Consider the following 21,301-nt stretch of genomic DNA (forward strand, 5'->3'; position numbering starts at 1 on the left):
ACTGGCAGAGTGCCATCTGGGTGCCAGGCAACTCGCCCTGCTGGGGGGATGTGCCAGGTCCACCCTGCCCCCTCTCCCCACCTACCCCTGCTGTTGAGGAAGTCACAGCCAGCCACTCCCCACCAGGGAGTGGTTTCCATGGACAAAGCACCAGTTTGGTGGCTGGAAGAAACCCAGGCCTCTTGGGGTCTACACATGTGTCCAGAGAGTTTTTCTAACTTCCTTTGATCCTCACAGCAACTTGGAGGGAGGGAAGGGGTTCTCACCTGGCAATGGAGAAACTGAGGCTCAGAAAAGAGAATTGGCTTGCCTAGGCTTGCACAGCTAGGGGAGCTGGGATTTGAACCTCAGTGTCTTGACTCTCTTAACTCCAGCATTTCTCAAATATTAATATGCCATTTAAAAAAAACTCTTAAAAATGCAGGTTTCTAGGCTCTGTTCCCAGATATTCTGTAGTATGGCCCAGAAACCTGCATTTGTAACAGATTCCCCCAGGTATTCCGAGTTCTCTCTTAAAGAAACTCTCCCCTAACCATATGGCTTCTCCTTACATAGCTGCATGGAGAAATTGCCTCCCCCTGGGTCAGCTCCATTCTGGAGGGGAGGCAGCCTCGGAACCAGGCAGACTGGGTGTGAGACTCTGGCTCCATGGTTGGGCAGCGGCGTGATGTGGAGTTTGCTGTCTCATGTCTCCGCACCTAGGTGTTCTCATTGGTGAAATGGAGCTAATAACTTGTTGGGAGAACTAAGTTAAATAATGTATATAAAGAGCTGTTTATGTTGTGTTTGACTAAAAAAAGAACCCAACTTTCTCCTAAATAAGTCACACACGTATCTCTCTTCATGCCCCTTTTTTGTGGCTTTTCCTTCCTGGAAACCCTTTCCCCCATCTCTCCTCTTAACTAAGTGTTGCTGGTCCGGTCAGTTGTAATAGCCCATGACAAGTGTCTCATTACCTTCTAAGGTGTGCAAGGAAGCCCCCACCCTGGGCTTTGGACAGGTGCTACCTCAGCTCAGGTTCTAACTTCTGTGCCTTCTGGAGTTTGAGAATTAACAGAACTGCCATAGCTCACTCAGAAAATGCCTAGAACTTCTAGGTTTTGTTTCGGTTTTGATTTTTCATTTTCTGTAATTTGTACATGTCAACAAAATCCTCCTGATGCCTCCCACCCACCCACCCAGGTCATTTCCTTTGTAGGGGTTCTGAAGGCAGACCCTGTAGGTTGAGGTAGACTGCAGGAGAGGTTTTATCCAGCTGCATCCTGAGTTCATACTCAGCTTGCTGGCTTCATCAACCCATAACTTACTTTGCTGTGGGAAGTCTGAATTCGAGCTAAAGAAGGTAGACACTCTGGGTTGGAAGGAACTTTGGAGGTCGGGACACCCTGCCCCTCGCTGGACACTTCAGTTGTTGATGGGCTGGTGCTTGAGTTCCTCCAGGGATGGGGTTCTCATCTCCCCATGGGAGGCAGTGGCATCACTGCAGTTTTATCTGTTGATTCCTCTTGCTGCTCTGAGAAGTTCAGGAAGTTTCTCCGAACCAGGTAGTCTGGGAGCAAGTGGAGCAGGCAGGGTGAATGTAGTAGCACATCCCATTTACTGAGGCTGGGATGTGCCAGAGTTTATCAAGATAGGCACGCAGACTCTGGAGCAGGGTTATAAGGTGAGCTTGATATCAAACAGCAGATGGGCTCTGGAGTTGGTCACCCCAGCACACTATCTCTTACATAGACTTTACAGTTTGATAACTGCCTTAATGCACTTTACGTTCAGACCCTGCAGGCCTGAATGAAGTCCCCCATTCCTCCCTGACTAATGGCAGAATGAATCCTAGAATCTGGAGAGGAGCTATGGCTGAGGTTGGGAGCCAGGTGGTCCAGTGGGTAGAGAGGAAGGATGAAGGGATGCAGAATTGGTTGCTTGGAGGGTAGATTTGGGGCTGGGTGGAGGTACAGAGGTACAGACGACTCAACCGATCAAGTCCTGTAATTTGTTTCAGTAAAGGTGAGTTGCTCTTCCCAGGTGATGATACTTCCAGCTTGCTTCATATAAGATTTGTCTCCTGAATCGCTAACTAGGGACAAACTCATCATTTTAATTGAACTGGGGTGCACAGAAGAAAATGTTTCAACTGGTTTAGGGGCTCAGGGTTCCTCCATGGGGGTGGGGGCTGAAAGATGGGATTTGCGAGGACTGACTGCAGGAGGAGGACAATGTGCTGTCCTCAGGGGTTCTGTTTTCCAGCTCTTTGCCTCTTCTCCAGCACTTTCTTGCAGCAGTGGGATTGGAAATACTCATAGAATGGCCTGTGTGATGGGTGGTTTCCCCAGCCTACCACTGTTGTAGGCTCTGTCCTGGGCGTATGGGGAGAGGGCTGTGCCAGCTGGCATTACAGCTGACCTCTCAGAACCCACATTTCAAAGCAATCACGGACAAAAAAAATTAGGCTTAGCTGCACAGCTCATAAATACTCCCAGATACACGGCCACACGCCCCCCATAAATGCTCATACAGTACCCTGGGTCCATGGGCGAGTTGCCAGACCTGCCCCCATGCCATCCAGGGTCCTCTGGGGGCATTGCCATGTGAAGGGGAGAATTCTCAGCCTGGGGATCAGAAACCCAGGTTCTTGTCCTCCATTTCTAATCCCTTCCTGTGGGGCCCTGGGCAGGTCACTCAGCCTCTCTGGGCCTCATTCTCTCCTCTTTGTTGGAAGTGATGATGTCTACGTTACAGGTTGGTGGGAAGAATCACCTGAGGTTAAGTATGCAGAGGTGTTTATAGACTGTAAAGTGCTGTGCAGATCTTAGCTGGGCTATAAGGAAATCCTGTAGAGCCCATTCTTAGTGCTTAAGCCATCAAGTTAAAGACAAATCAGAGGCCAAACTTAGGGTCTCACTCCCCTGGAGGCAGCATGTGTAGTCTCTCTGGAGACAGAGAGTGGTTCCAGGCCTCCTCCACTGCTTCAGGCCTTGGTTTCATCATCCAGGACATGGGGTAGTACTGCCCCACTCGGACACCTGTCGTGAGGAGTGAGCAAGAGATCATGCAGGTGGGTGCTCAGCCAGGGCCTGGTACGCAGGTGCAGCTGTAACACAAACACTGTACCAGGAAGGACTTTGAGAGTTTATCACTGAAGATGAGGTTCCGTGATGATTTTTTGGCGACTGCTGGCCCCTGATTTAAACCCTTAACATACTGATTTGCTTCCAGTCTTTTGCTCACACAGACAGTGCTGCAGTGAAAAAGCTAAGTTCACCTTTTGTTTTATGTTGCTAGACATGGTTGTGGTGTGTCGATTCAGCAATAGATATTGCTATAGGTAAAGATACCTGTGTATATTGCTAGATTCTCCCTGTAGAGGTTGCACATCTTTCATTCCCCATAGGATGTGTTATCAAACTGTGATCTTTGCTTCTCTGTGCAAAAATACACACACATCTCAAAGAAACAACACGTTTCACACATAGCTGCCAAAGTGGCAGCAGGAGGCAAATGGACTCAGGGCAGCGATCTCCTAGGGGGAAACAGGACATAGGAGGAAGCTGGGCAAAGTCCCTATCTTTCTTCCCTAGTGGTCCTATGGGCTGTTCAGAGGCTCATCTTCCCCTGTATTAGTTTCCTGTGGCTGCTGCAACAAATTAGCACAGATGGAGTTGCTAAAAACAAGAGGAACTTTCCCTCTCGTTTTTCTGGAGGTCTTCAGTCTTAAATCAAGGTGCTGCTAGGGCTGTACCCCCTCTGAAGGCTCTAGGGGAGAAATCTTCCTTGCCTCTTCCAGCTTCTGGTGGTCCCAGACATTCCTCAGCTTGTGGCTGCATCCCTCCAATCTCTGCCTCTATCTTGACGTGGCCTCTTCTCTGTGTGTCTGTCCAAATTGTCCTCTTCTTTCTCTTAGAAAGACACCAGTCATCAAATTTACAGCCTGCTCTAAATACAGGATGATTTTTAGCTTGATATCATCCACTAATACATCGTCAAGGACCCTATTTCCAGGTGGACAAGAATTCTGGGGGAAACAGACATAATGTAGGAGGGGGCATACAGACATAATGTAGGAGGGGGCATGGGGAGGGCTGTACAACGCAGAGAAGACAAGTGGTGATTCTATAGTTCTTACTACACTGATGGATGGTGACTGTAATGGGGTATGTGGTGGGGATTTGATGATGGGGTGAGTCTAGAAACCATAATGTTGCTCTTGTAATTGTAGATTAATGATACCAAAAAAAAAAAGTTCTTGGAGGAAAAAAAAAGAATTCTGGGGACACTGTTCAATCAGTTATACAACCCACCCGGACAAGTGCTGCATGGGGAACAGGCAGCACCTGCTTTGTCCCTTCCCAGCTCATCCTGCATCAGTAGCTGTTGAGGTAACTCACTGCATTAGTGTTCTAGGGCTGCCGTAGTCAAAGACCATAGACCAGGGTGCCTAGACAACAGATATTTGTTTCTCACAGTTCGGCTGCAAGCGCAAGCCTAAGGGATCCCAGGTTTGGGTCTCCTGAGGCCTCTATCCTTGGCTTGCAGATGGCTGCCTTCTCACTGCCTCCTCATAGGGCCTTTCCTCTGGGCATACCCACCCCTTACATGGCATCTCTTCTTATATGGACAGCATTCAGGTTGGATTAGGCCCACCCTAATGCCCTCATTTTAACTGAACCACCTTTTTAATGACCCCACCTCCAAATACAGTCACAATCTGAGCTATGGTGTCTCGGGTTAGGACTTGAATATATGAATTTGGGGTGGGGTGGGGAACAACTCAGCCCACAATACTCATTATTAGCAATACCTCCAATCTTCCTTGGTGACTGCTTCTTGGAAGACCCCAAACTAACATCAGACTCTCTTCCCCCAAACCCACACTCACCTCTTTCATTCTGTATATTAGCACCATCCCTTTTCCTTAATAGCATTTCCACAATTGTATGTACTTAATTTATTACATTTTTTGTTCTGTTTACCCTACCTGATGGAAAACTGCATTAGGGTAAGAACCACATATAAAATGGATTCACTGTTATGCCTTGATGCCTGGCATAGTGCCTAGTATGGAGTGGGCATGTGACCAATATTTACTGAATGGGAGTATTTTTTTCTGCCTCTCAAATCATCTAATGATGCAGATACCACTGTCAGCATGTTTTGTGTCTTGTGATTTTTGGTGGAAGCCAATGATTTGAAACCAAGAAATCAAACTTCCCTGAAAAGACATGATGAGCCTTAAAATCGCAAATAATCAGGACACCCTGGAAATCAGAGTGAAGCCACTTTGAAAAATTCTTAAGACCTGACAGACTGTGACATTTCAGACAGTGCTGATGAGACAGGGTCCTTGGGTGTAGTCAGAGTAAGGTGAGAGCCTCCGGAAAAAGCAAGGCAGGATATTGACAGTCAAACCAATGTAACAATATAAAGGATAGCCAACTAGGAATGTAAACATGTTCAGTGAGATCAGTTAAAGGTCAAAAGGCCAGGAGCAACTTGGCCTGGAATGTCTGAGTGTTCCGCAAGGGTACCTCAGCATAACCCATGACTTCACTGTATCTCAACTGTAAACAGCCCTAGCAAAGAGACAATAACCCAGCCCACCTTGGGGGCAGGGCACATGGTACAAGTCTGCACCCCTAGCCCTTTACCCACATTCCTGAAAATCATCAACAAACTGTAAATCCCGTAGACAACACACCACCCTGAGCTCTCTTGTCCCCTCCTGGTGTGAGGCAAGAGCTCTTTCCTCTCACTTTATTTCTCAATAAAAGCCTCTCCCTGGCTCTTCTACCTTGGGTGTTTGCTAAGTTCATTCCTTGACTTTGCAAACAAGAACCCCAGCTTCACTGAGAGAAAGCAGGAATTCAGAGGAGCTGATTTTCAAAGGGAATCTTCATGGGAAACTAGCAGAGGACCCCAAGACCTGGCCCCAATAAAATTAGGCTTTTCATGCCTACAAGCAAACAAGGCTTCTGAGGGACATTCAGAAATCTAAGTTAAAGGGAGAGAAGAAAGGAAGAACACCTTTGCCTTGGAATCTGCCATCACAAGACTCACTCAGCAGGATTTCCTAGCCCTGTACTTCTTTAGATCCTGGCTCTGCGCTGTTTTATCTCCTCCAACACCTTTAGCACAAGGCCAACTTCCCCACACTCTGGTTTAAGTGAAAGAAGAAACAAAACTGTCTGCAGCTTATGGGTGAGCTAAAGGGCCAATGTACCTGACTTGGTGTTTGCTCTTCCTTTGTGTTGTTAATTTTGTGTTCTTTTAGGTTTCTTTCATTTTGGACTGCAGTACCCTATACAGGGCTTGTTCAGTAATATTAAGTCTCATTAAGATGTTTCTGGTGGCAGTGAAGAGGCAGTATTGCACAGTGATTAATCCATGGTTTTGGATGCTATATTGGTCAAGATAGATGAGGTCATGGTGCAGTAACAAACACCACCCAAATTCCATTCATGCAATTCGGTGGTCATAGGCTGCTCAGGCTGCTAGAACAAAATATCGGAGGCTGAGTGGTTTAAACAACAGAAACTTATTTCTGACAGTTTTGGAGGCTAGGAAGTCCAAGGTCAAGGGGCCAGCAGATTTGGTGGCTGCTGAGAGCTCTCTTCCTAGCTTTCAGTAGCCAACTTTTTAATGCGTCCTTCCCATGGCATGATAGCATTCAAGAGAAGAAGTTCTTGGGTGTCTTTTCTTATAAGCACACGAGTTCTTCATGAACCAGCATAAACTTAATCACATCCCAAAGGCCTCACCTCCAAATATCATCACAATGCATTTTGAGGGGACATAGACATTCAACCTGTAACAGTGCCCCTCCTTGGTCACCTGGGGCTATGCTCCGATCATTCTCCCCTTGCAACCCAGGCCCACAGAGCCATAACCATCTGGGACATTGCCATTCAGCAGAGCAGAGGGAAAGAGAATGTTTTAAGCTAAGCACTGGCCTCTGCCTTCAAGAGGCACATGTCCCTTCTGTAAACAAACATTTCCTTGATCAAAAGCAAGTCACAACAGTGGAATTCAGTCAGAGCAGAAGAATGAAAAAAGGGGAAGATAGCTTCAGGGACATATGGGATAACATCAAACAGACTAATATTTGCATTATAGGGCTCCTAGAAGGAGAGAGAGGGAGAAAGAGGCAGAAATCTTATTTGATGAAATAATGGTTGAAAGCTTCCCTAACATGGTGAAGGAAACAGACATCAAGATCCAGAAATCCCAAAGAGTTCCAAAAAAGGTGAACCTAAAGAGATCCACACCAGGACACATTAATTAAAATGTCAAAATTTAAAGACAAGAAGAGAATATTAAAAGCATCAGAAGAAGATCAACTTGTTATATATAAGGGAACCCTCAAAAGACTACTAAGATTTTTTTTTTTTTTTTGCTCTTCCATTGCACTTTTTATTTAGTAATACATCATGAATGCTTTCTGGGTTGGATCATAAACATCCCTTGCCATCTATTTTTATTTTTTTAACTGATGTAAAATTCACCATTTTAAAAACAACTGTTATGAAGTTTACAATTCATGGGAACTTCGTACATTCACAGCGTTGTGTAAGTACTGCTTCTATTTCTAAAATATTTTAATCACTCCCAAAAGGCAATGATACCCATTAAGCAGTTACTCTCCATTTTGCCCCATCCCCCAGCTCCTGGCCACAACTAATCTGCTTTCTATCTTTACGGATTTTTCTATTCTGGGTATTTTATCTAAGTGGAATCAGTTAACATGTGACATTTATGTCTTTTTTCCTATTGCGTAATGTTTTCAAGATTCCTCCATATTGTTGCATATATTAGTACCTCATTCCCTTTCCCACCCAAATAATATTCCACTGTATGGATACACTGCTTTCTGTGTTTCCATTCATCAATTGAGGGATCTCTGTGTTGTTTTAATCTTTCGGCTATTGTGAATAATGCTGCTATGAACAGGTGTGTATGTACTTATTTAGGTATCTGTGGTCAGTACTTTTGGGTATGTCCCTAGGAGTGGAACTGCTGGATTGTGAAATAATTCCATGTTTAAGTTTATGAGGAATTACCAAACCCTTTTCCATAGCAGGTGTACCATTTCATATTCCTACCAGCAATGTATGAAGGTTCCAACAATTTCTTACCAACACTTGTTATTTTCCACTTTTAAAAATTATTATTATAGCTATCTTACTCTGTGTGAAGTGACATAAGACTACTAAGATTTTTCAGTGCAATTTTGTAGGCCAGGTGGAAGTGACATGATATATTCAAAGTGCTGAAAGAAAAAAAAACTTCAAGCAACAATACTCTACCCAGTAAAGTTATCATTCAGAATTGAAGGAGAGAGAAAGATTTTTTCCAGACAAGCAAAAACTAGAGGAGTTTATCATGCTAAACTGCCTTACAAGAAATACTAAAGGGTCCTCTTTAAACTGAAAAGAACAGGCAATAATTACTAACAAGGATGCATTTGAAAAATACATTTCACTGGAAAAGTAAATATATAGTAGAGGTAGTGGATTAATTACTTATAAAGCTACTATGAAGGTTGTAAGACAAAAGTTGTAAAAATAATTATCACAATAATTAGTTAAAGGATGCACAAGATACAAAGACGTAAACTGTGACATGAAAAATATAAAATGTTGGGGGAAAGAGAGTAAAAATGTTTTAGAATGGGACCAAACTCAAGTGGTTATCAACTTAAGATAGGTGGTTATAGAGGTAAGTTGTTACATGTAAGCCTCATGGTAACCACAAAGCAAAAAACTATAGTAAAGACATAAAAGAGAAAGAGAAAGGAATATAAGCGTACAATTCAAAGAAATTCATCAAACCACAAAAGAAGACAGCAAGATAGTGTTGGCAAAACTGGACAGCTACATGTAAGGGAATGAAACTGGATCATTGCCTAACCCCACACACAAAAGTAAACTCGAAATGGATCAAAGACCTGAATGTAAGTCATGAAACCATAAAACTCTTAAAAAAAAAACATAGGCAAAAATCTCTTGGACATAAACATGAGCAACTTCTTCATGAACATATCTCCCCAGGCAGGGGAAACAAAAGCAAAAATGAAGAAATGAAACTATATCAAGCTGAAATGCTTCTGTACAGCAAAGGACACCATCAATAGAACAAAAAGGCATCCTCCAGCATGGAGGATATATTCATAAATGACATATCCAATAAGGGGTTGACATCCAAAATACATAAAAAGCTCATGCACCTCAACAAACAAAAAGCAAATAATCCAATTAAAAAATGGGCACAGGATCTGAACAGACACTTCTCCAAAGAAGAAACTCAGATGGCCAACAGGCCCATGAAAAGATCCTCCACATGGCTAATCATCAGAGAAATGCAAATTAAAACCACAATGAGATATCACCTCAGACCAGTTAGGACGCCATCATCCAAAAGACAAACACCACCACATTCTGTCGAAGATGTGGAGAAAGGGGAACCCTCCTACACTGCTAGTGGGTATGTAAACGAGTTCAACCATTGTGGAAAGCAGTATGGAGGTTCCTCAAAAAACTTAAAATAGAAATACCATTTGACCCTGGAATTCGTTTCCTAGGAATTTACCAAAAGAAAACAGGATCCCAGGTTAAAAAAGACATATGCACCCCTGTATTTATTGAGGCACTACTTACAACAGCCACGATATGGAAGCAACCTAAGTGTCCATCAGTAGATGAATTGATAAAGAAGAGGTGGCACATATACAAAATGGAACACTATTCAGCCATAAAAAGAAAACAAATCCTCCATTTGCAACAACATGGATGGAGCTAAAGGGTATTATGCTCAGTGAAATAAACCAGGCGGAGAAAGACAAGTACCAAATGATTTCCCATATTTGTGGAATATAACAACAGAGCAAATCTGAAGGAACAAAACAGCAGCAGACTCACAGACTCCAAGAAGCGACTAGGGGTTACCAAAGGGGAGGGGTGTGGGAGGGAGAAGGGGATTCAGGGTATTATGATTGGTGCACATGGTGTGTGTGAGGTCACGGGGAAGACAGCGTAGCTCAGAGAAGACAAGTAGGGACTCCATGGCATCGTGCTACGCTGATGCACAGCGACGGCAATGGGGTATGGAGGGGACTCGATAATATGGGTGAATATAGTATCCACATTGTTTCTCTTGTGAAACCTTCAGAGCAGTGTATATCAATGATACCTTAATAAAAAAGAAAAAGAAAGTTCACATTATACCAACTGACTTTTATGAAAGACTTAAATGCTTTTCCTTTCCTTTTTCTTTTTTGCTGTCTCGGCAAAGGGTCTCGTGCTGAGTACCTGGTGCCCGCGGCGGCCGCGCTGGCCGAGCTGGCTGGGGGGCCACCGCGGCCTGGGGGGGTCCTGAGCCGCGAGCCCCGAGCTGCCATTCGCGCGCCGTCTCCCAGCAACTTCGGAACGCGCGCCGCCAGCGCACAATGCCCGCCCGCCTCTAGCTCAGGCGCGCTAGGGAAGGCAGGCAGTCTGACAGAGGGAGCCGCAGAAGCCGCTCGGCCGCCGGACAAAAGCTCGCTGATCGCTCCCATGGGAGGTTTTATGAGCAAGCTCCGCCCCCCACAGCCCGCCCTCGTCCCGGAGGCCAGGAGCCGGTGGAGAGGCCGCGACCGCCGCCCGCCCGCGCGCCCGCCCTTCCTCGCAAACCCCGCCCTCCCCGCAAGCCCCGCCTCGCCGGCTCCCTTGGCCCGCGGCGTTCCCATTCAGCCCTCAGTCCCCACTCGTTTCCTCGGGTCCCCTTGGAGGCCTTCCCGCCGGTAAGACTCGCTGACCCTCCCCAGACCGAGGACTTGACTTTGAAAGTTTTTTTTTCATAAGTCCTAAGTGGGTTCTGTGCCATTTTCACCTCTTCAAACACCTTGGTGCGAGTCCACCTGCCTCCCTTTAGCCTTTGCTATTAGATGTGCTGCCAGAACTGTTCCCTTCTTTCAGTTCTTTTTTGGGGGTCATTTTTCTATTCCTTTTATTTTTATTTTTTAATTTTTTTGGTAACATTAGTGTACAGTTACATGAGCAACATTGTGCTTACTAAACACCCTCATCAAGTCCCCACCACATACCCCATTACAGTCACTGTCCATCAGCATAGTAAGATGCTATAGAGTCACTACTTGTCTTCTCTGTGTGCTATACTGCCCTCCCTGTGCCCACCGCCCTACATCAGGTATGCTGATCCTAATGCCCCTTATTCCCTTCTCGCTCCCTTCCCACCCACCCTTCCCAGTCCCTTTCCCTTTGGTATCTGTTAGTCCATTCTCGGGTTCTGTGAGGCTGCTGCTGTTTTGTGTCTTCAGTTTGTCTTTGTTCTTATGCTCCACAGATGAGTGAAATCATTTGATACTTGTCTTTCTCTGCCTGGCTGATTTCACTGAGCATAATACCCTCCAGCCCCATCCATATTGTTGCAAATCCTTCTTTCAGTTCTTAAAGCTCTGAACTTTAATACAGTATGGGTTTAGCAGAATACTTGGTAAATCACTTAAAATATCCCTGCTTCAGGTGAGAATAACTTCTGTCTGTAAAGTATAGTACTCTAATAGGTTTTGTTACTTTTTTGTCTTTGGACCAATAAATTGTATCAACCGAGCTCATAGAGGTGTACCCAGGAAACCTCCTTGATGAATATAACTTAGCTGATAAAGATGATTAGATTAAAAAGACTTGTGTTTTCGTTTAGTCCCAGTAGCTGAGTGATAACAAAATTCAAAACTTCGGTGACAACACTAGATCCTTGATAAGTATATTTATTTGAAAAGGTGAGCATTCAGGTTTTTAAAATGTTTGACTTTGGGTGTATGTTTCTGATGACTGAACATAAGAGATTGAAGGATTCTTGTAAAATTTGTCCCTGTACGTCCTTATGCACTCTTTTCTTCCACTGTAGTTTTATGAGTGTGGGCAGTTTTTCAATTTTCCCTTCAAAGTTGTTGAATCCATTGCAGGGACAGCTGTTAAGTACCTGCCACTTCCTGCCCTTAGGTGGAATGGGGAAAGTTGCCATAAAAATGCTGTGTTTTGTGTTGCTTAGAGGCTTAAGCTCTCTGGAAAGTAACTGGACCCACATGGTTCTTAAGGAATTTAAATTTTCTGTCATTCTTCTAAGCTGCTTTGATTCCATAATGTGTCTCCCATTCTCCACAGGGACTGTGGGACTTCACCACACCACTTTGGCATAACACCTCCAAGACGATTTCCAATCCAGCAGGCCCAGTATTCCTGTGTGCTTCCCACGCTGTGCCGGAATGGCAGTCATAGGAAGCATGTGCTGTCTCCTGGTAATTCCAGAGTGGTGTGCAGGTCTTCGACAGTGAGGATTGCTCCTCCCGGGAGCAACCTGGCTCGTTTTCCAATGTGAGCATTGCTGGAGGAACAGACTCCCAGTGTGTCCACTTTATTCTCCTGCAGTTGTTCATCTGACAGAACAACTGTAACTCAAAGGAAAGGAAGAAGTTCCTTATGTGAAGGAGAAATCTCAAGTTCTAGTTATTGAGCTGTTTTTTATTTTTTGGGTTTTTTCCCAAGACTGTAGCTTTAACAGCTAAGGGCAATTTGTGTGAGTGTATAAATTACCCTTTTCCTTTTTGGATAGCTTCTGATTTCCAGTGCCTGAAGTTCATGCTATGTAGCATGATGATCAGAATATCTTAATGCTAGAATCCTGTTTTCTGTTACAGAGCAGTGCAGACCCCAGACCCGTGGTCAAAGGAGGCTGTTCTGCTTGCCCTGGAACGTTGGAAGAGGAAGAGAAGGACAGTGGAGGAGGAGGAAGACCAAACATCTGCTGCTGGTCAGGAGGACAAAAGAAGGTAACATGCCCTGCAGAGTACTCAACGTGCCTCCCACACGGGCTCCTGGGATTTGTTGAAAGAGAGATCACTCCCAAAAAGAATCAGAGGCCACCTCCTGTGTGTGAAAAGCAGGTCCCCTTCTTTGTCTTTCATGGAAGAGCTTGGTAACAAGAGCTTTAATGCTATGCCTTTCATTAGGCACAGGTCACGTACATTTTGTAATATACCGCTTCCATAAGTACTAGAGAAAAGCTGACAGTTACTGGCCACATAAGCTTCATACTTTTGATATAAACGTGTTAAATTTTATTTTGAGAGAATGCTGAAAGTCTTCCCCTTGTGGTGGTCAGTTATTTGGGTGACCATCAGCTTGGGTGTCATGTTTGTGCTGAAGGAAATTCTTAGCAAAGAAAAGTGAAGATTGGAGTATGGTAGCTTTATGAGTAATGAGAGTAAAACCAGTTTCATTATTTGGATTTTGAAAATGTAACGAAAATAGAGTAAGCAGTCTGTTTCCTCGATGGAAAGCGAGGAAGTTGAAGGTGCTGAGCAAGCTGCAGAACTGCTTGTGGCTTTCCAAGGAGTCAGTTATGGATTCCACTCATTTTCCTGTAATTCAGCAAATTCCAAGACCCACCATGTGCCAGAGCCTACTGCAGGTACTGTGGATAGAGCAGTGAGCAAGACAAAGGTCTCCTGGGACTTGGGTAATCAATGAAACAGGGTAATTATAGATTGTAAGTACATAAAGATTTTTAAAAAGCAGTGCTATAAAAGGGTCATGAGAAAGGGGGAGCTCTGTATATAAGGTGGTCAAGGAAACATGCTCTGAGGAGACAGTGGGCCCTACATTTGAGAAATAGAACCATTGTCCTCATCAGTTACACCAGGTTAGCCATAACCTGCAGGTTCACAGCTGGCCATCTTTGATACTGTAGATGGCAACATTAGGTAAGGAAATACTAATAAATGCAAGTGTGTTCATTGGAAGATTGATTGGAAGTAACGTTAGAAGATCAGGTAAAGAATACTAGGGATATGCTTTACAAGTGAGCAGTCTGAGCTCATGTCAGCCAACTAAGCAGGAGTGGCAGAGGGAGATGGTGTGTTGGAGGTCAGAGAGAAAATAACTATTCTTATGGTCAAAACAGGTTTCTCATGTTCTCCAGGTTGGTAATTTGTCTTGACCCCAGTGAGCCGGTAACTGAGTTCTCTGTGTTGTTTTTCCCATAATTGGAATAAGCAGTGATTATGTGCACCATGCGCAGGCCCTTATCTGTGACCTGTGAAGTTCTTCTCTTACAGACTGAACTAAGTGAGAGCACTGGGGGATGTGTGAGGGTGGGTCGCTAAAGTGTTTTTTTGTCTTTAGTTTACAGATGGTAGGATATTAAATTTGTGATTGCAGTGCTTTGGTGAGAAGTTAGCAAATAATCAGTACACCTGAATAGTTCAAAAGGTCTTGATGCATTTTTATACTTTTCTTATTAGATTAGGACAGTCCTAGAATAAATTGACCTTCCTGAATCTTAGAGATCTGAAGCAACCTTTTCTTGTCTAGCATGAACCTATGTTTGGTAGAAAGAGTATAAGATCCCAGGAATATGAGAGTATGCTTTAGAGGAGAAGTCGTATCATCTAACTGAGGGTTTGCGATTTGTCACAGGCGCCATGACAGCAGTGGGAGTGGCCATTAAGCTTTAAAGCCCGAGCTGGCCAACGGAGTCCCTGCTGCTTTTGTGTCTGAGTAAATGAGAATCCATCTGGGTGAGGTTTCCTGTTTGGGAAAAGGTCATTGTCAGACTTACTGACCTGTAAGTTTTCCTCTTTGAAATCAGAGAGGAACATTCTGAGTAACTTGCCACAATAACTATTTTCTCTAATTCCTTTTACTATTTTTCATTAATATGCATAAAATATGCTAAGGCTAACAGGGTTTGTAAATACATTGAATAACCAAGTATGTAACAAAAATATCACAAGGTTTGTGCAATGGATAGAATGTAGCAGTATGAAATTTAAGAAAAATGTGAGATTTCTGCATTAGAGCTTAATTATATTTGAGGAAGATTGGCTGGGAGGGAAAGAGGCTGGAAATGTATGTGAAAAGACTTGGGGTAACTTACATTTTTTTAAATTTTGGTGTCATTAATCTACAATTACATGAAGAACACTATGTTTACTAGGCTCCCCCCCTCACCAAGACCCCTCCACATACCCCTTCACAATCACTTTCCATCTGCTTACAAAGATGCTGTAAAATCACTACTTGTCTTCTCTGTGTTGCACAGCCCTCCCCTTGCCCCCCTCGCACTATACATGCTAATAGTAATGCCCTCTTTCTTTTTCCCTGCCCTTATCCCTCCCTTCCCACCCATCCTCCTTAGTCCCTTTCCCTTTGGTAACTGTTAGTCCATTCTTGGGTTCTGTGATTCTGCTGCTGTTTTGTTCCTTCAGTTTTCCTTTGTTCTTATACTCCACATATGAGTGAAATCATTTGGTACTTGTCTTTCTCCGCTTGGCTTATTGCACTGAGCATAATACCCTCTAGCTCCATCCATGTTGTTGCAAATGGTAGGATTTGCTTTCTTCTTATGGCTGAATAATATTCCATTGTGTATATGTACCATATCTTTATCCATTCATCTACTGATGGACATTTAGGTTGCTTCCATATCTTGGTTGTTGTAAATAGTGCAGTGATAAACATAGGGGTGCATCTGTCTTTTTCAAACTGGAGTGCTGCATTCTTAGGGTAAATTCCTAGAAGTGGAATTCCTGGGTCAAATGGTATTTCTATTTTGAGCATTTTGAGGAACCTCCATACTGCTTTCCACAATAGTTGAACTAATTTACTTTCCCACCAGCAGTGTAGGAGGGTTCCCCTTTCTCCACAACCTTGCCAACATTTGTTGTTGTTTGCCTTTTTGATGATGGTGATCCTTACTGTTATGAGGTGATGTCTCATTGTGGTTTTAATTTGCATTTCTCTGATGATTAGCGATGTGGAGCATCTTTTCATGTGCCTGTTGGCCATCTGGATTTCTTCTTTAGAGAACTGTCTATTCAGCTCCTCTGTCCATTTTTTAATTGGATTATTTGATTTTTGTTTGTTGAGGTGTGTGAGCTCTTTATATATTTTGGATGTCAATCCTTTATCGGATCTGTAATTTATTAATATATTTTCCCATACTGTAGGATACCTTTTTGTTCTATTAATGGTGTCCTTTGCTGTACAGAAACTTTTTAGCTTGATATAGTTCCACTTGTTCATTTTTGCCTTTGTTTTCCTTGCCTGGGGAGATATGTTTGTGAAGAAGTCACTCATGTTTATGTCCATGAGATTTTTGCCTGTGTATTTTTCTAAGAGTTTTATGGTTTCATGACTTATATTCAGGTCGTTGATCCATTTCGAATTGACTTTTGTATATGGGGTTAGTGATCCATTTTCATTCTCGTACATGTAGCTGTCCAGTTTTGCCAGCACCATCTGTTGAAGAGACTGTCATTTCCCCATTGTATGTCCATGGCTCCTTTATCCTATATTAATTGACCATGTATGTTTGGGTTAATGTCTGGAGTCTCTATTCTGTTCCACTGGTCTGTGGCTCTGTTTGTGTGCCAGTACCAAATTGTCTTGATTACTGTGGCTTTGTAGTAGAGCTTGAAGATCCCCCCCACTTTATTCTTCCTTCTCAGGATTGCTTTGGCTATTCAGGGTCTTTGGCAGTTCCATATGAATTTTTGAACTATTTGTTTCAGTTCATTGAAGAATGCTGTTGGTAATTTGATAGGGATTGCATCAAATCTGTATATTGCTTTGGGCAGGATGGCCATTTTGATGATATTAATTCTTCCTAGCCAGGAGCATGGGATGAGTTTCCATTTGTTAGTGTCCTCTTTAATTTCTCTTAAGAGTGTCTTGTTGTTTTTAGGGTATAGGTCTTTCATTTCCTTGGTTAGGTTTATTCCTAGGTATTTTATTCTTTTTGATGTTATTGTGAATGGAATTGTTTTCCTGATTTCTCTTTCTATTAGTTCATTGTTAGTGTATAGGAAAGCCACAGATTGGTGTCTTAATTTTGTATCCTGCAACTTTTCTGAATTCTGATATTATTTCTAGTAGTTTGCCGTGGAGTCTTTAGGGTTTTTTATGTACAATATTGTGTCATCTGCAAATAGTGACAGTTTGACATCATCTTTACCAATCTGGACTCCTTGTATTTGTTTTGTTTAATTGCCGTGCTAGGACCTCAAGTACTATGTTGAATAACAGTGGGGAGAGTGGCATCCCTGTCTTGTTCCTGATCTGAGAGGAAAAGCTGTCAGCTTCTCACTCTTCAGTATGATGTTAGCTGTGGGTTTATCTTATATGGCCCTTATTATGTTGAGGTACTTGCCCTCTACATCCATTTTGTTGAGAGTTTTTATCATGAATGGAGGTTGAATTTTGTTGAATGCTTTTTCAGCATCTATGGAGATGATCATGTGGTTCTTGTCCTTCTTTTTGTTGATGTGGTGGATGATCTTAATGGATTTTTGAATATTGTACCATCCTTGCATCCCTGGGATGAATCCCACTTGGTCATGGTGTATGATCCTCTTTATGTATTTTTGAATTGGGTTTGCCAATATTTTCTTTGTTTTGAAGTCTATTTTGTCTGATATTAGTACTGCAACCCCTGCTTTCTTCTCACTGTTGTTTGCTTGAAATATGTTTTTCCATCCCTTGACTTTTAGTCTGTACATGTCTTTGGGTTTGAGGTGAGTTTCTTGTAAGCAGCATATAGATGGGTCTTGCTTTTATATCCATTCTGTTACTCTGTGTCTTTTGATTGGTGCATTCAACCCATTAACATTTAGGGTGACTATTGAAAGATATGTACTTATTGCCATTGCAGGTTTTAAATTCGTGGTTACCAAAGGTTCAAGGTTAGCCTCTTTAGTATCTTACTGCCTAACTTAGCTCGCTTATTGAGCTGTTATATACACTATCTGGAGATTCTTTTCTTCTCTCCCTTCTTGTTCCTCCTCCTCGATTCTTCATATGTTGGGTGTTTTGTGCTGTGCTCTTTCTAGGAGTGCACCCATCTAGAGCAGTCCCTGTAAGATGTTCTGTAGAGGTGGTTTGTGGAAAGCAAATTCCCTCAGCTTTTGTTTGTCTGGGAATTGTTTAATCCCACCGTCATATTTGAATGATAGTCTTGCTGGATACAGTATCCTTGGTTCAAGGCCCTTCTGTTTCATTGTATTAAATATATCATGCCATTCTCTTCTGGCCTGTAGGGTTTCTGTTGAGAAATCTGACGTTAGCCTGATGGGTTTCCCTTTAAAGGTGACCTTTTTTCTCTCTAGCTGCCTTTAACACTCTTTCCTTGTCCTTGATCTTTGCCATTTTAATTATTATGTGTCTTGGTGTTGCCCTTCTTCGATCCTTTCTGTTGGGGGTTCTGTGTATTTCCGTGGTCTGTTCGATTACTTCCTCCCCCAGTGTGGGGAAGTTTTCAGCAATTATTTCTTCTAAGATACTTTCCATCTCTTTTCCTCTCTCTTCTTCTTCTGGGACCCCTATAATACGGATATTGTTCCTTTTGGATTGGTCACACAGTTCTCTTAATATTGTTTCATTCCTGGAGATCCTTTTATCTCTCTCTATGTCAGCTTCTATGCGTTCCTGTTCTCTGATTTCAATTCCATCAATGGCCTCTTGCATTCTATCCATTCTGCTTATAAACCCTTCCAGAGTTTGTTTCATTTCTGCGATCTCCTTTCTGGCATCTGTGATCTCCTTCCGGACATCATCCCATTTCTCTTGCGTATTTCTCTGCATCTCTGTCAGCATGTTTATGATTCTTATTTTGAATTCTTTTTCAGGGAGACTGGTTAGGTCTGTCTCCTTCTCTGGTGTTGTCTCTGTGATCTTTGTCTGCCTGTAGCTTTGCCTTTTCATGGTGATAGGAATAGTCTGCAGAACTGGGACGAGTGACGGCTGGAAGGACTTCCTTTCTTGTTGGTTTGTGGCCCTCCTCTCCTGGGAGAACAGTGGCCTCTAGTGGCTTGTGCTGTGCAGCTGCGCGCAGACAGGGTTTCTGCTTCCTGCCCGGCTGCTATGGAGTTAATCTCCGCTGTTGCTGTGGGCGTGGCCTGGCTCGGGCAGCTACTCCAAAATGGTGGAGTCGCGTTGGAGCAGGAGCGGCTGGGAAGCTATTTATCTCCGTAAGGGGCCTCCCTGCTCCCTGCAGCCCAGGGGATAGGGTGCCCAGAGATCCCGGATTCCCTACCTCTGGATTAAGTGACCCGCCCTGCCCCTTTAAGACTTCCAAAAAGCACCCGCCAAAACAAAACAACGCCCACCAAAAAAAAAAGAAAAAAAAATTTTTTTAATTAAAAAAAAAAAAAAAGTTTTTAATTAAAAAAAAAAAAAAAAAGGTGGTCATTCGTTTTTCTTTATTCTGCGGTGCCAGCCTCAGGCCTCTGCTCACTGGTCTTTCTGCCCTGTTTCCCTAGTATTGGGGTCCCTATCCCTTTAAGACTTCCAAAAAGCGCTTGCCAAAACAAAACAGCAAAAAAGCAAAAAAAAAAATGGTCGCGCGCTTTTCTTATGCCCTCTGTCACCCAGCCTCCAGTGCCTGCTCACTGTTCTTGCTGCCCTGTTTTCCTAGTATCGAGCGCCCTGCACTCTGGCCCGGATGGCTGGGGCTGGGTGTTCGGCAGTCCTGGGCTCCGTCTCCCTCCCGCTCTGCCTGCTCTTCTCCCTCCGGGAGCTGGGGGGGAGGGGCGCTCGGCTCCCGCGGGGCCGGGGCTTGTATCTTACCCCCTTCGCAAGGCGCTGGGTTCTCTCAGGTGCGGATGTGGTCTGGATATTGTCCTGTGTCCTCTGGTCTTTATTCTAGGAAGGGTTGTCTTTGTTATATTTTCATATATATATGTTGTTTTGGGAGGAGATTTCCACTGCTCTACTCACGCCGCCATCTTCTGCCCCTCGGTTTGCCAATATTTTGTTGAGTATTTTTGAATCTATGTTCATCAGGGATATTGGTCTGTGGTTTTCGTTTTTGGTGGGGTCTTTGCCTGGTTTTGGTATTAGGGTGATGTTGGCTTCATAGAATGACATTGGGAGTATTCCCTCCTCTTCTATTTTTTGGAAAACTTTAAGGAGAATGGGTATTATGTCTTCTCTGTATGTCTGATAAATTTCCAAGGTAAATCCATTTGGCCCGGGGGTTTTGTTCTTGGGTAGTTTTTCTTTTTTTTTTTTTTTAATTGAAGGGTAGTTGACACACAGTATTACATTACATTAGTTTCAGGTGTACAACACAGTGATTCAACATTTTTATACATGATAATTCTAGGTACCAGCTATCACCATACCAAGTTGTTACAATATTTTGACTATATTCCTTATACTATACATTACATCCCGGTTACTTATTTATTTTACAATTGGAAGTCTGTTTATATATATGTATATATATATCTTTTTTGTGTGTGAGGGCATCTCTCATATTTATTGATCAAATAGTTGTTAACAACAATAAATTTCTCTATAGGGGGGTCAATACTCAATGCACAATCATTAATCCACCCCAAGCCTAATTTTCATCAGTCTCCAATCTTCTGATGCATAACTAACAAGTTCTTACATGGAGTACAAATTCTTACATAGTGAATAAGTTACATGGTGAACAGTGCAAGGGCAGTCATCACAGAAGCTTTCGGTTTTGTTCATGCATTATGAACTATAAACAGTCAGTTCAAATATGAATATTCATTTGATTTTTAAACTTGATTTATATGTGGATACCACATTTCTCTATTATTATTATTTTTAATAAAATGCTGAAGTGGTAGGTAGATACGAGATAAAGGTAGAAAACAGAGTTTAGTGTTGTAAGAGAGCAAATGTAGATGATCAGGTGTGTGCCTGTAGACTATGTGTTAATCTGAGCTAGACGAGGGCAATAAACATCCACGTATGCAGAAGATTTCTCTCAGAACATGATGGGGGAGGTTCTAAGCCTCACCTCTGCTGCTCCCCATTTTCTCACCAGATGGCCCCCTGTGACTGTGCCTGTCTTAGGTTGTTCCTCCCTTGAGGAATCTTACCCGTCTCTGGCTAACCAGTCATCTTCCGGGGCCATACAGGGAAATGTGAAGTTGGTAAGTGAGAGAGAAGCCTTATTGTTTGAAAAGGTTAGCTTTTTACTTCTTTGCATATTTATGCCCTGTGGCTTCTATGCCCAGCATTTGTCTTGAGGTGTCTTTACCACTTGGAAGAATTATGATACTCGGTAAATTCGACATGTGGCATGAGTTCTATTTAAAGGTTGTGATTAGGTAGGAAGAAGAAAAGCTATAGAAGTAGCAGGCAGAAGAAAACCTGGGAAGATTGATTATTTCTTTGACATATCTTCTTGTAGAGTAACTTCAGCATGGATAGGTTTTAAACTACTAATTAAATTGCGCACACACATTAACATAATAGGAATATAGTTACCTAAC

At 43.1% G+C, this 21,301-nt stretch overlaps 1 protein-coding gene across 1 annotated transcript in view; it reads left to right on the plus strand.

Annotated features, from left to right (window-relative positions):
• Positions 1-21,301, plus strand: part of LOC118928520 (FYVE, RhoGEF and PH domain-containing protein 5-like) — a 368,415-nt gene that overhangs the window by 25,413 nt on the left and 321,701 nt on the right. Inside the window, 2 exon segments of the mRNA XM_057487954.1 lie at positions 12,153-12,362; positions 12,686-12,817. Coding sequence (XP_057343937.1) covers positions 12,153-12,362; positions 12,686-12,817 — 342 coding nt within the window.

This window comes from Manis pentadactyla, chromosome 10 (assembly GCF_030020395.1).
Source record: "Manis pentadactyla isolate mManPen7 chromosome 10, mManPen7.hap1, whole genome shotgun sequence".
Taxonomy (NCBI): Eukaryota; Metazoa; Chordata; class Mammalia; order Pholidota; family Manidae; genus Manis; species Manis pentadactyla.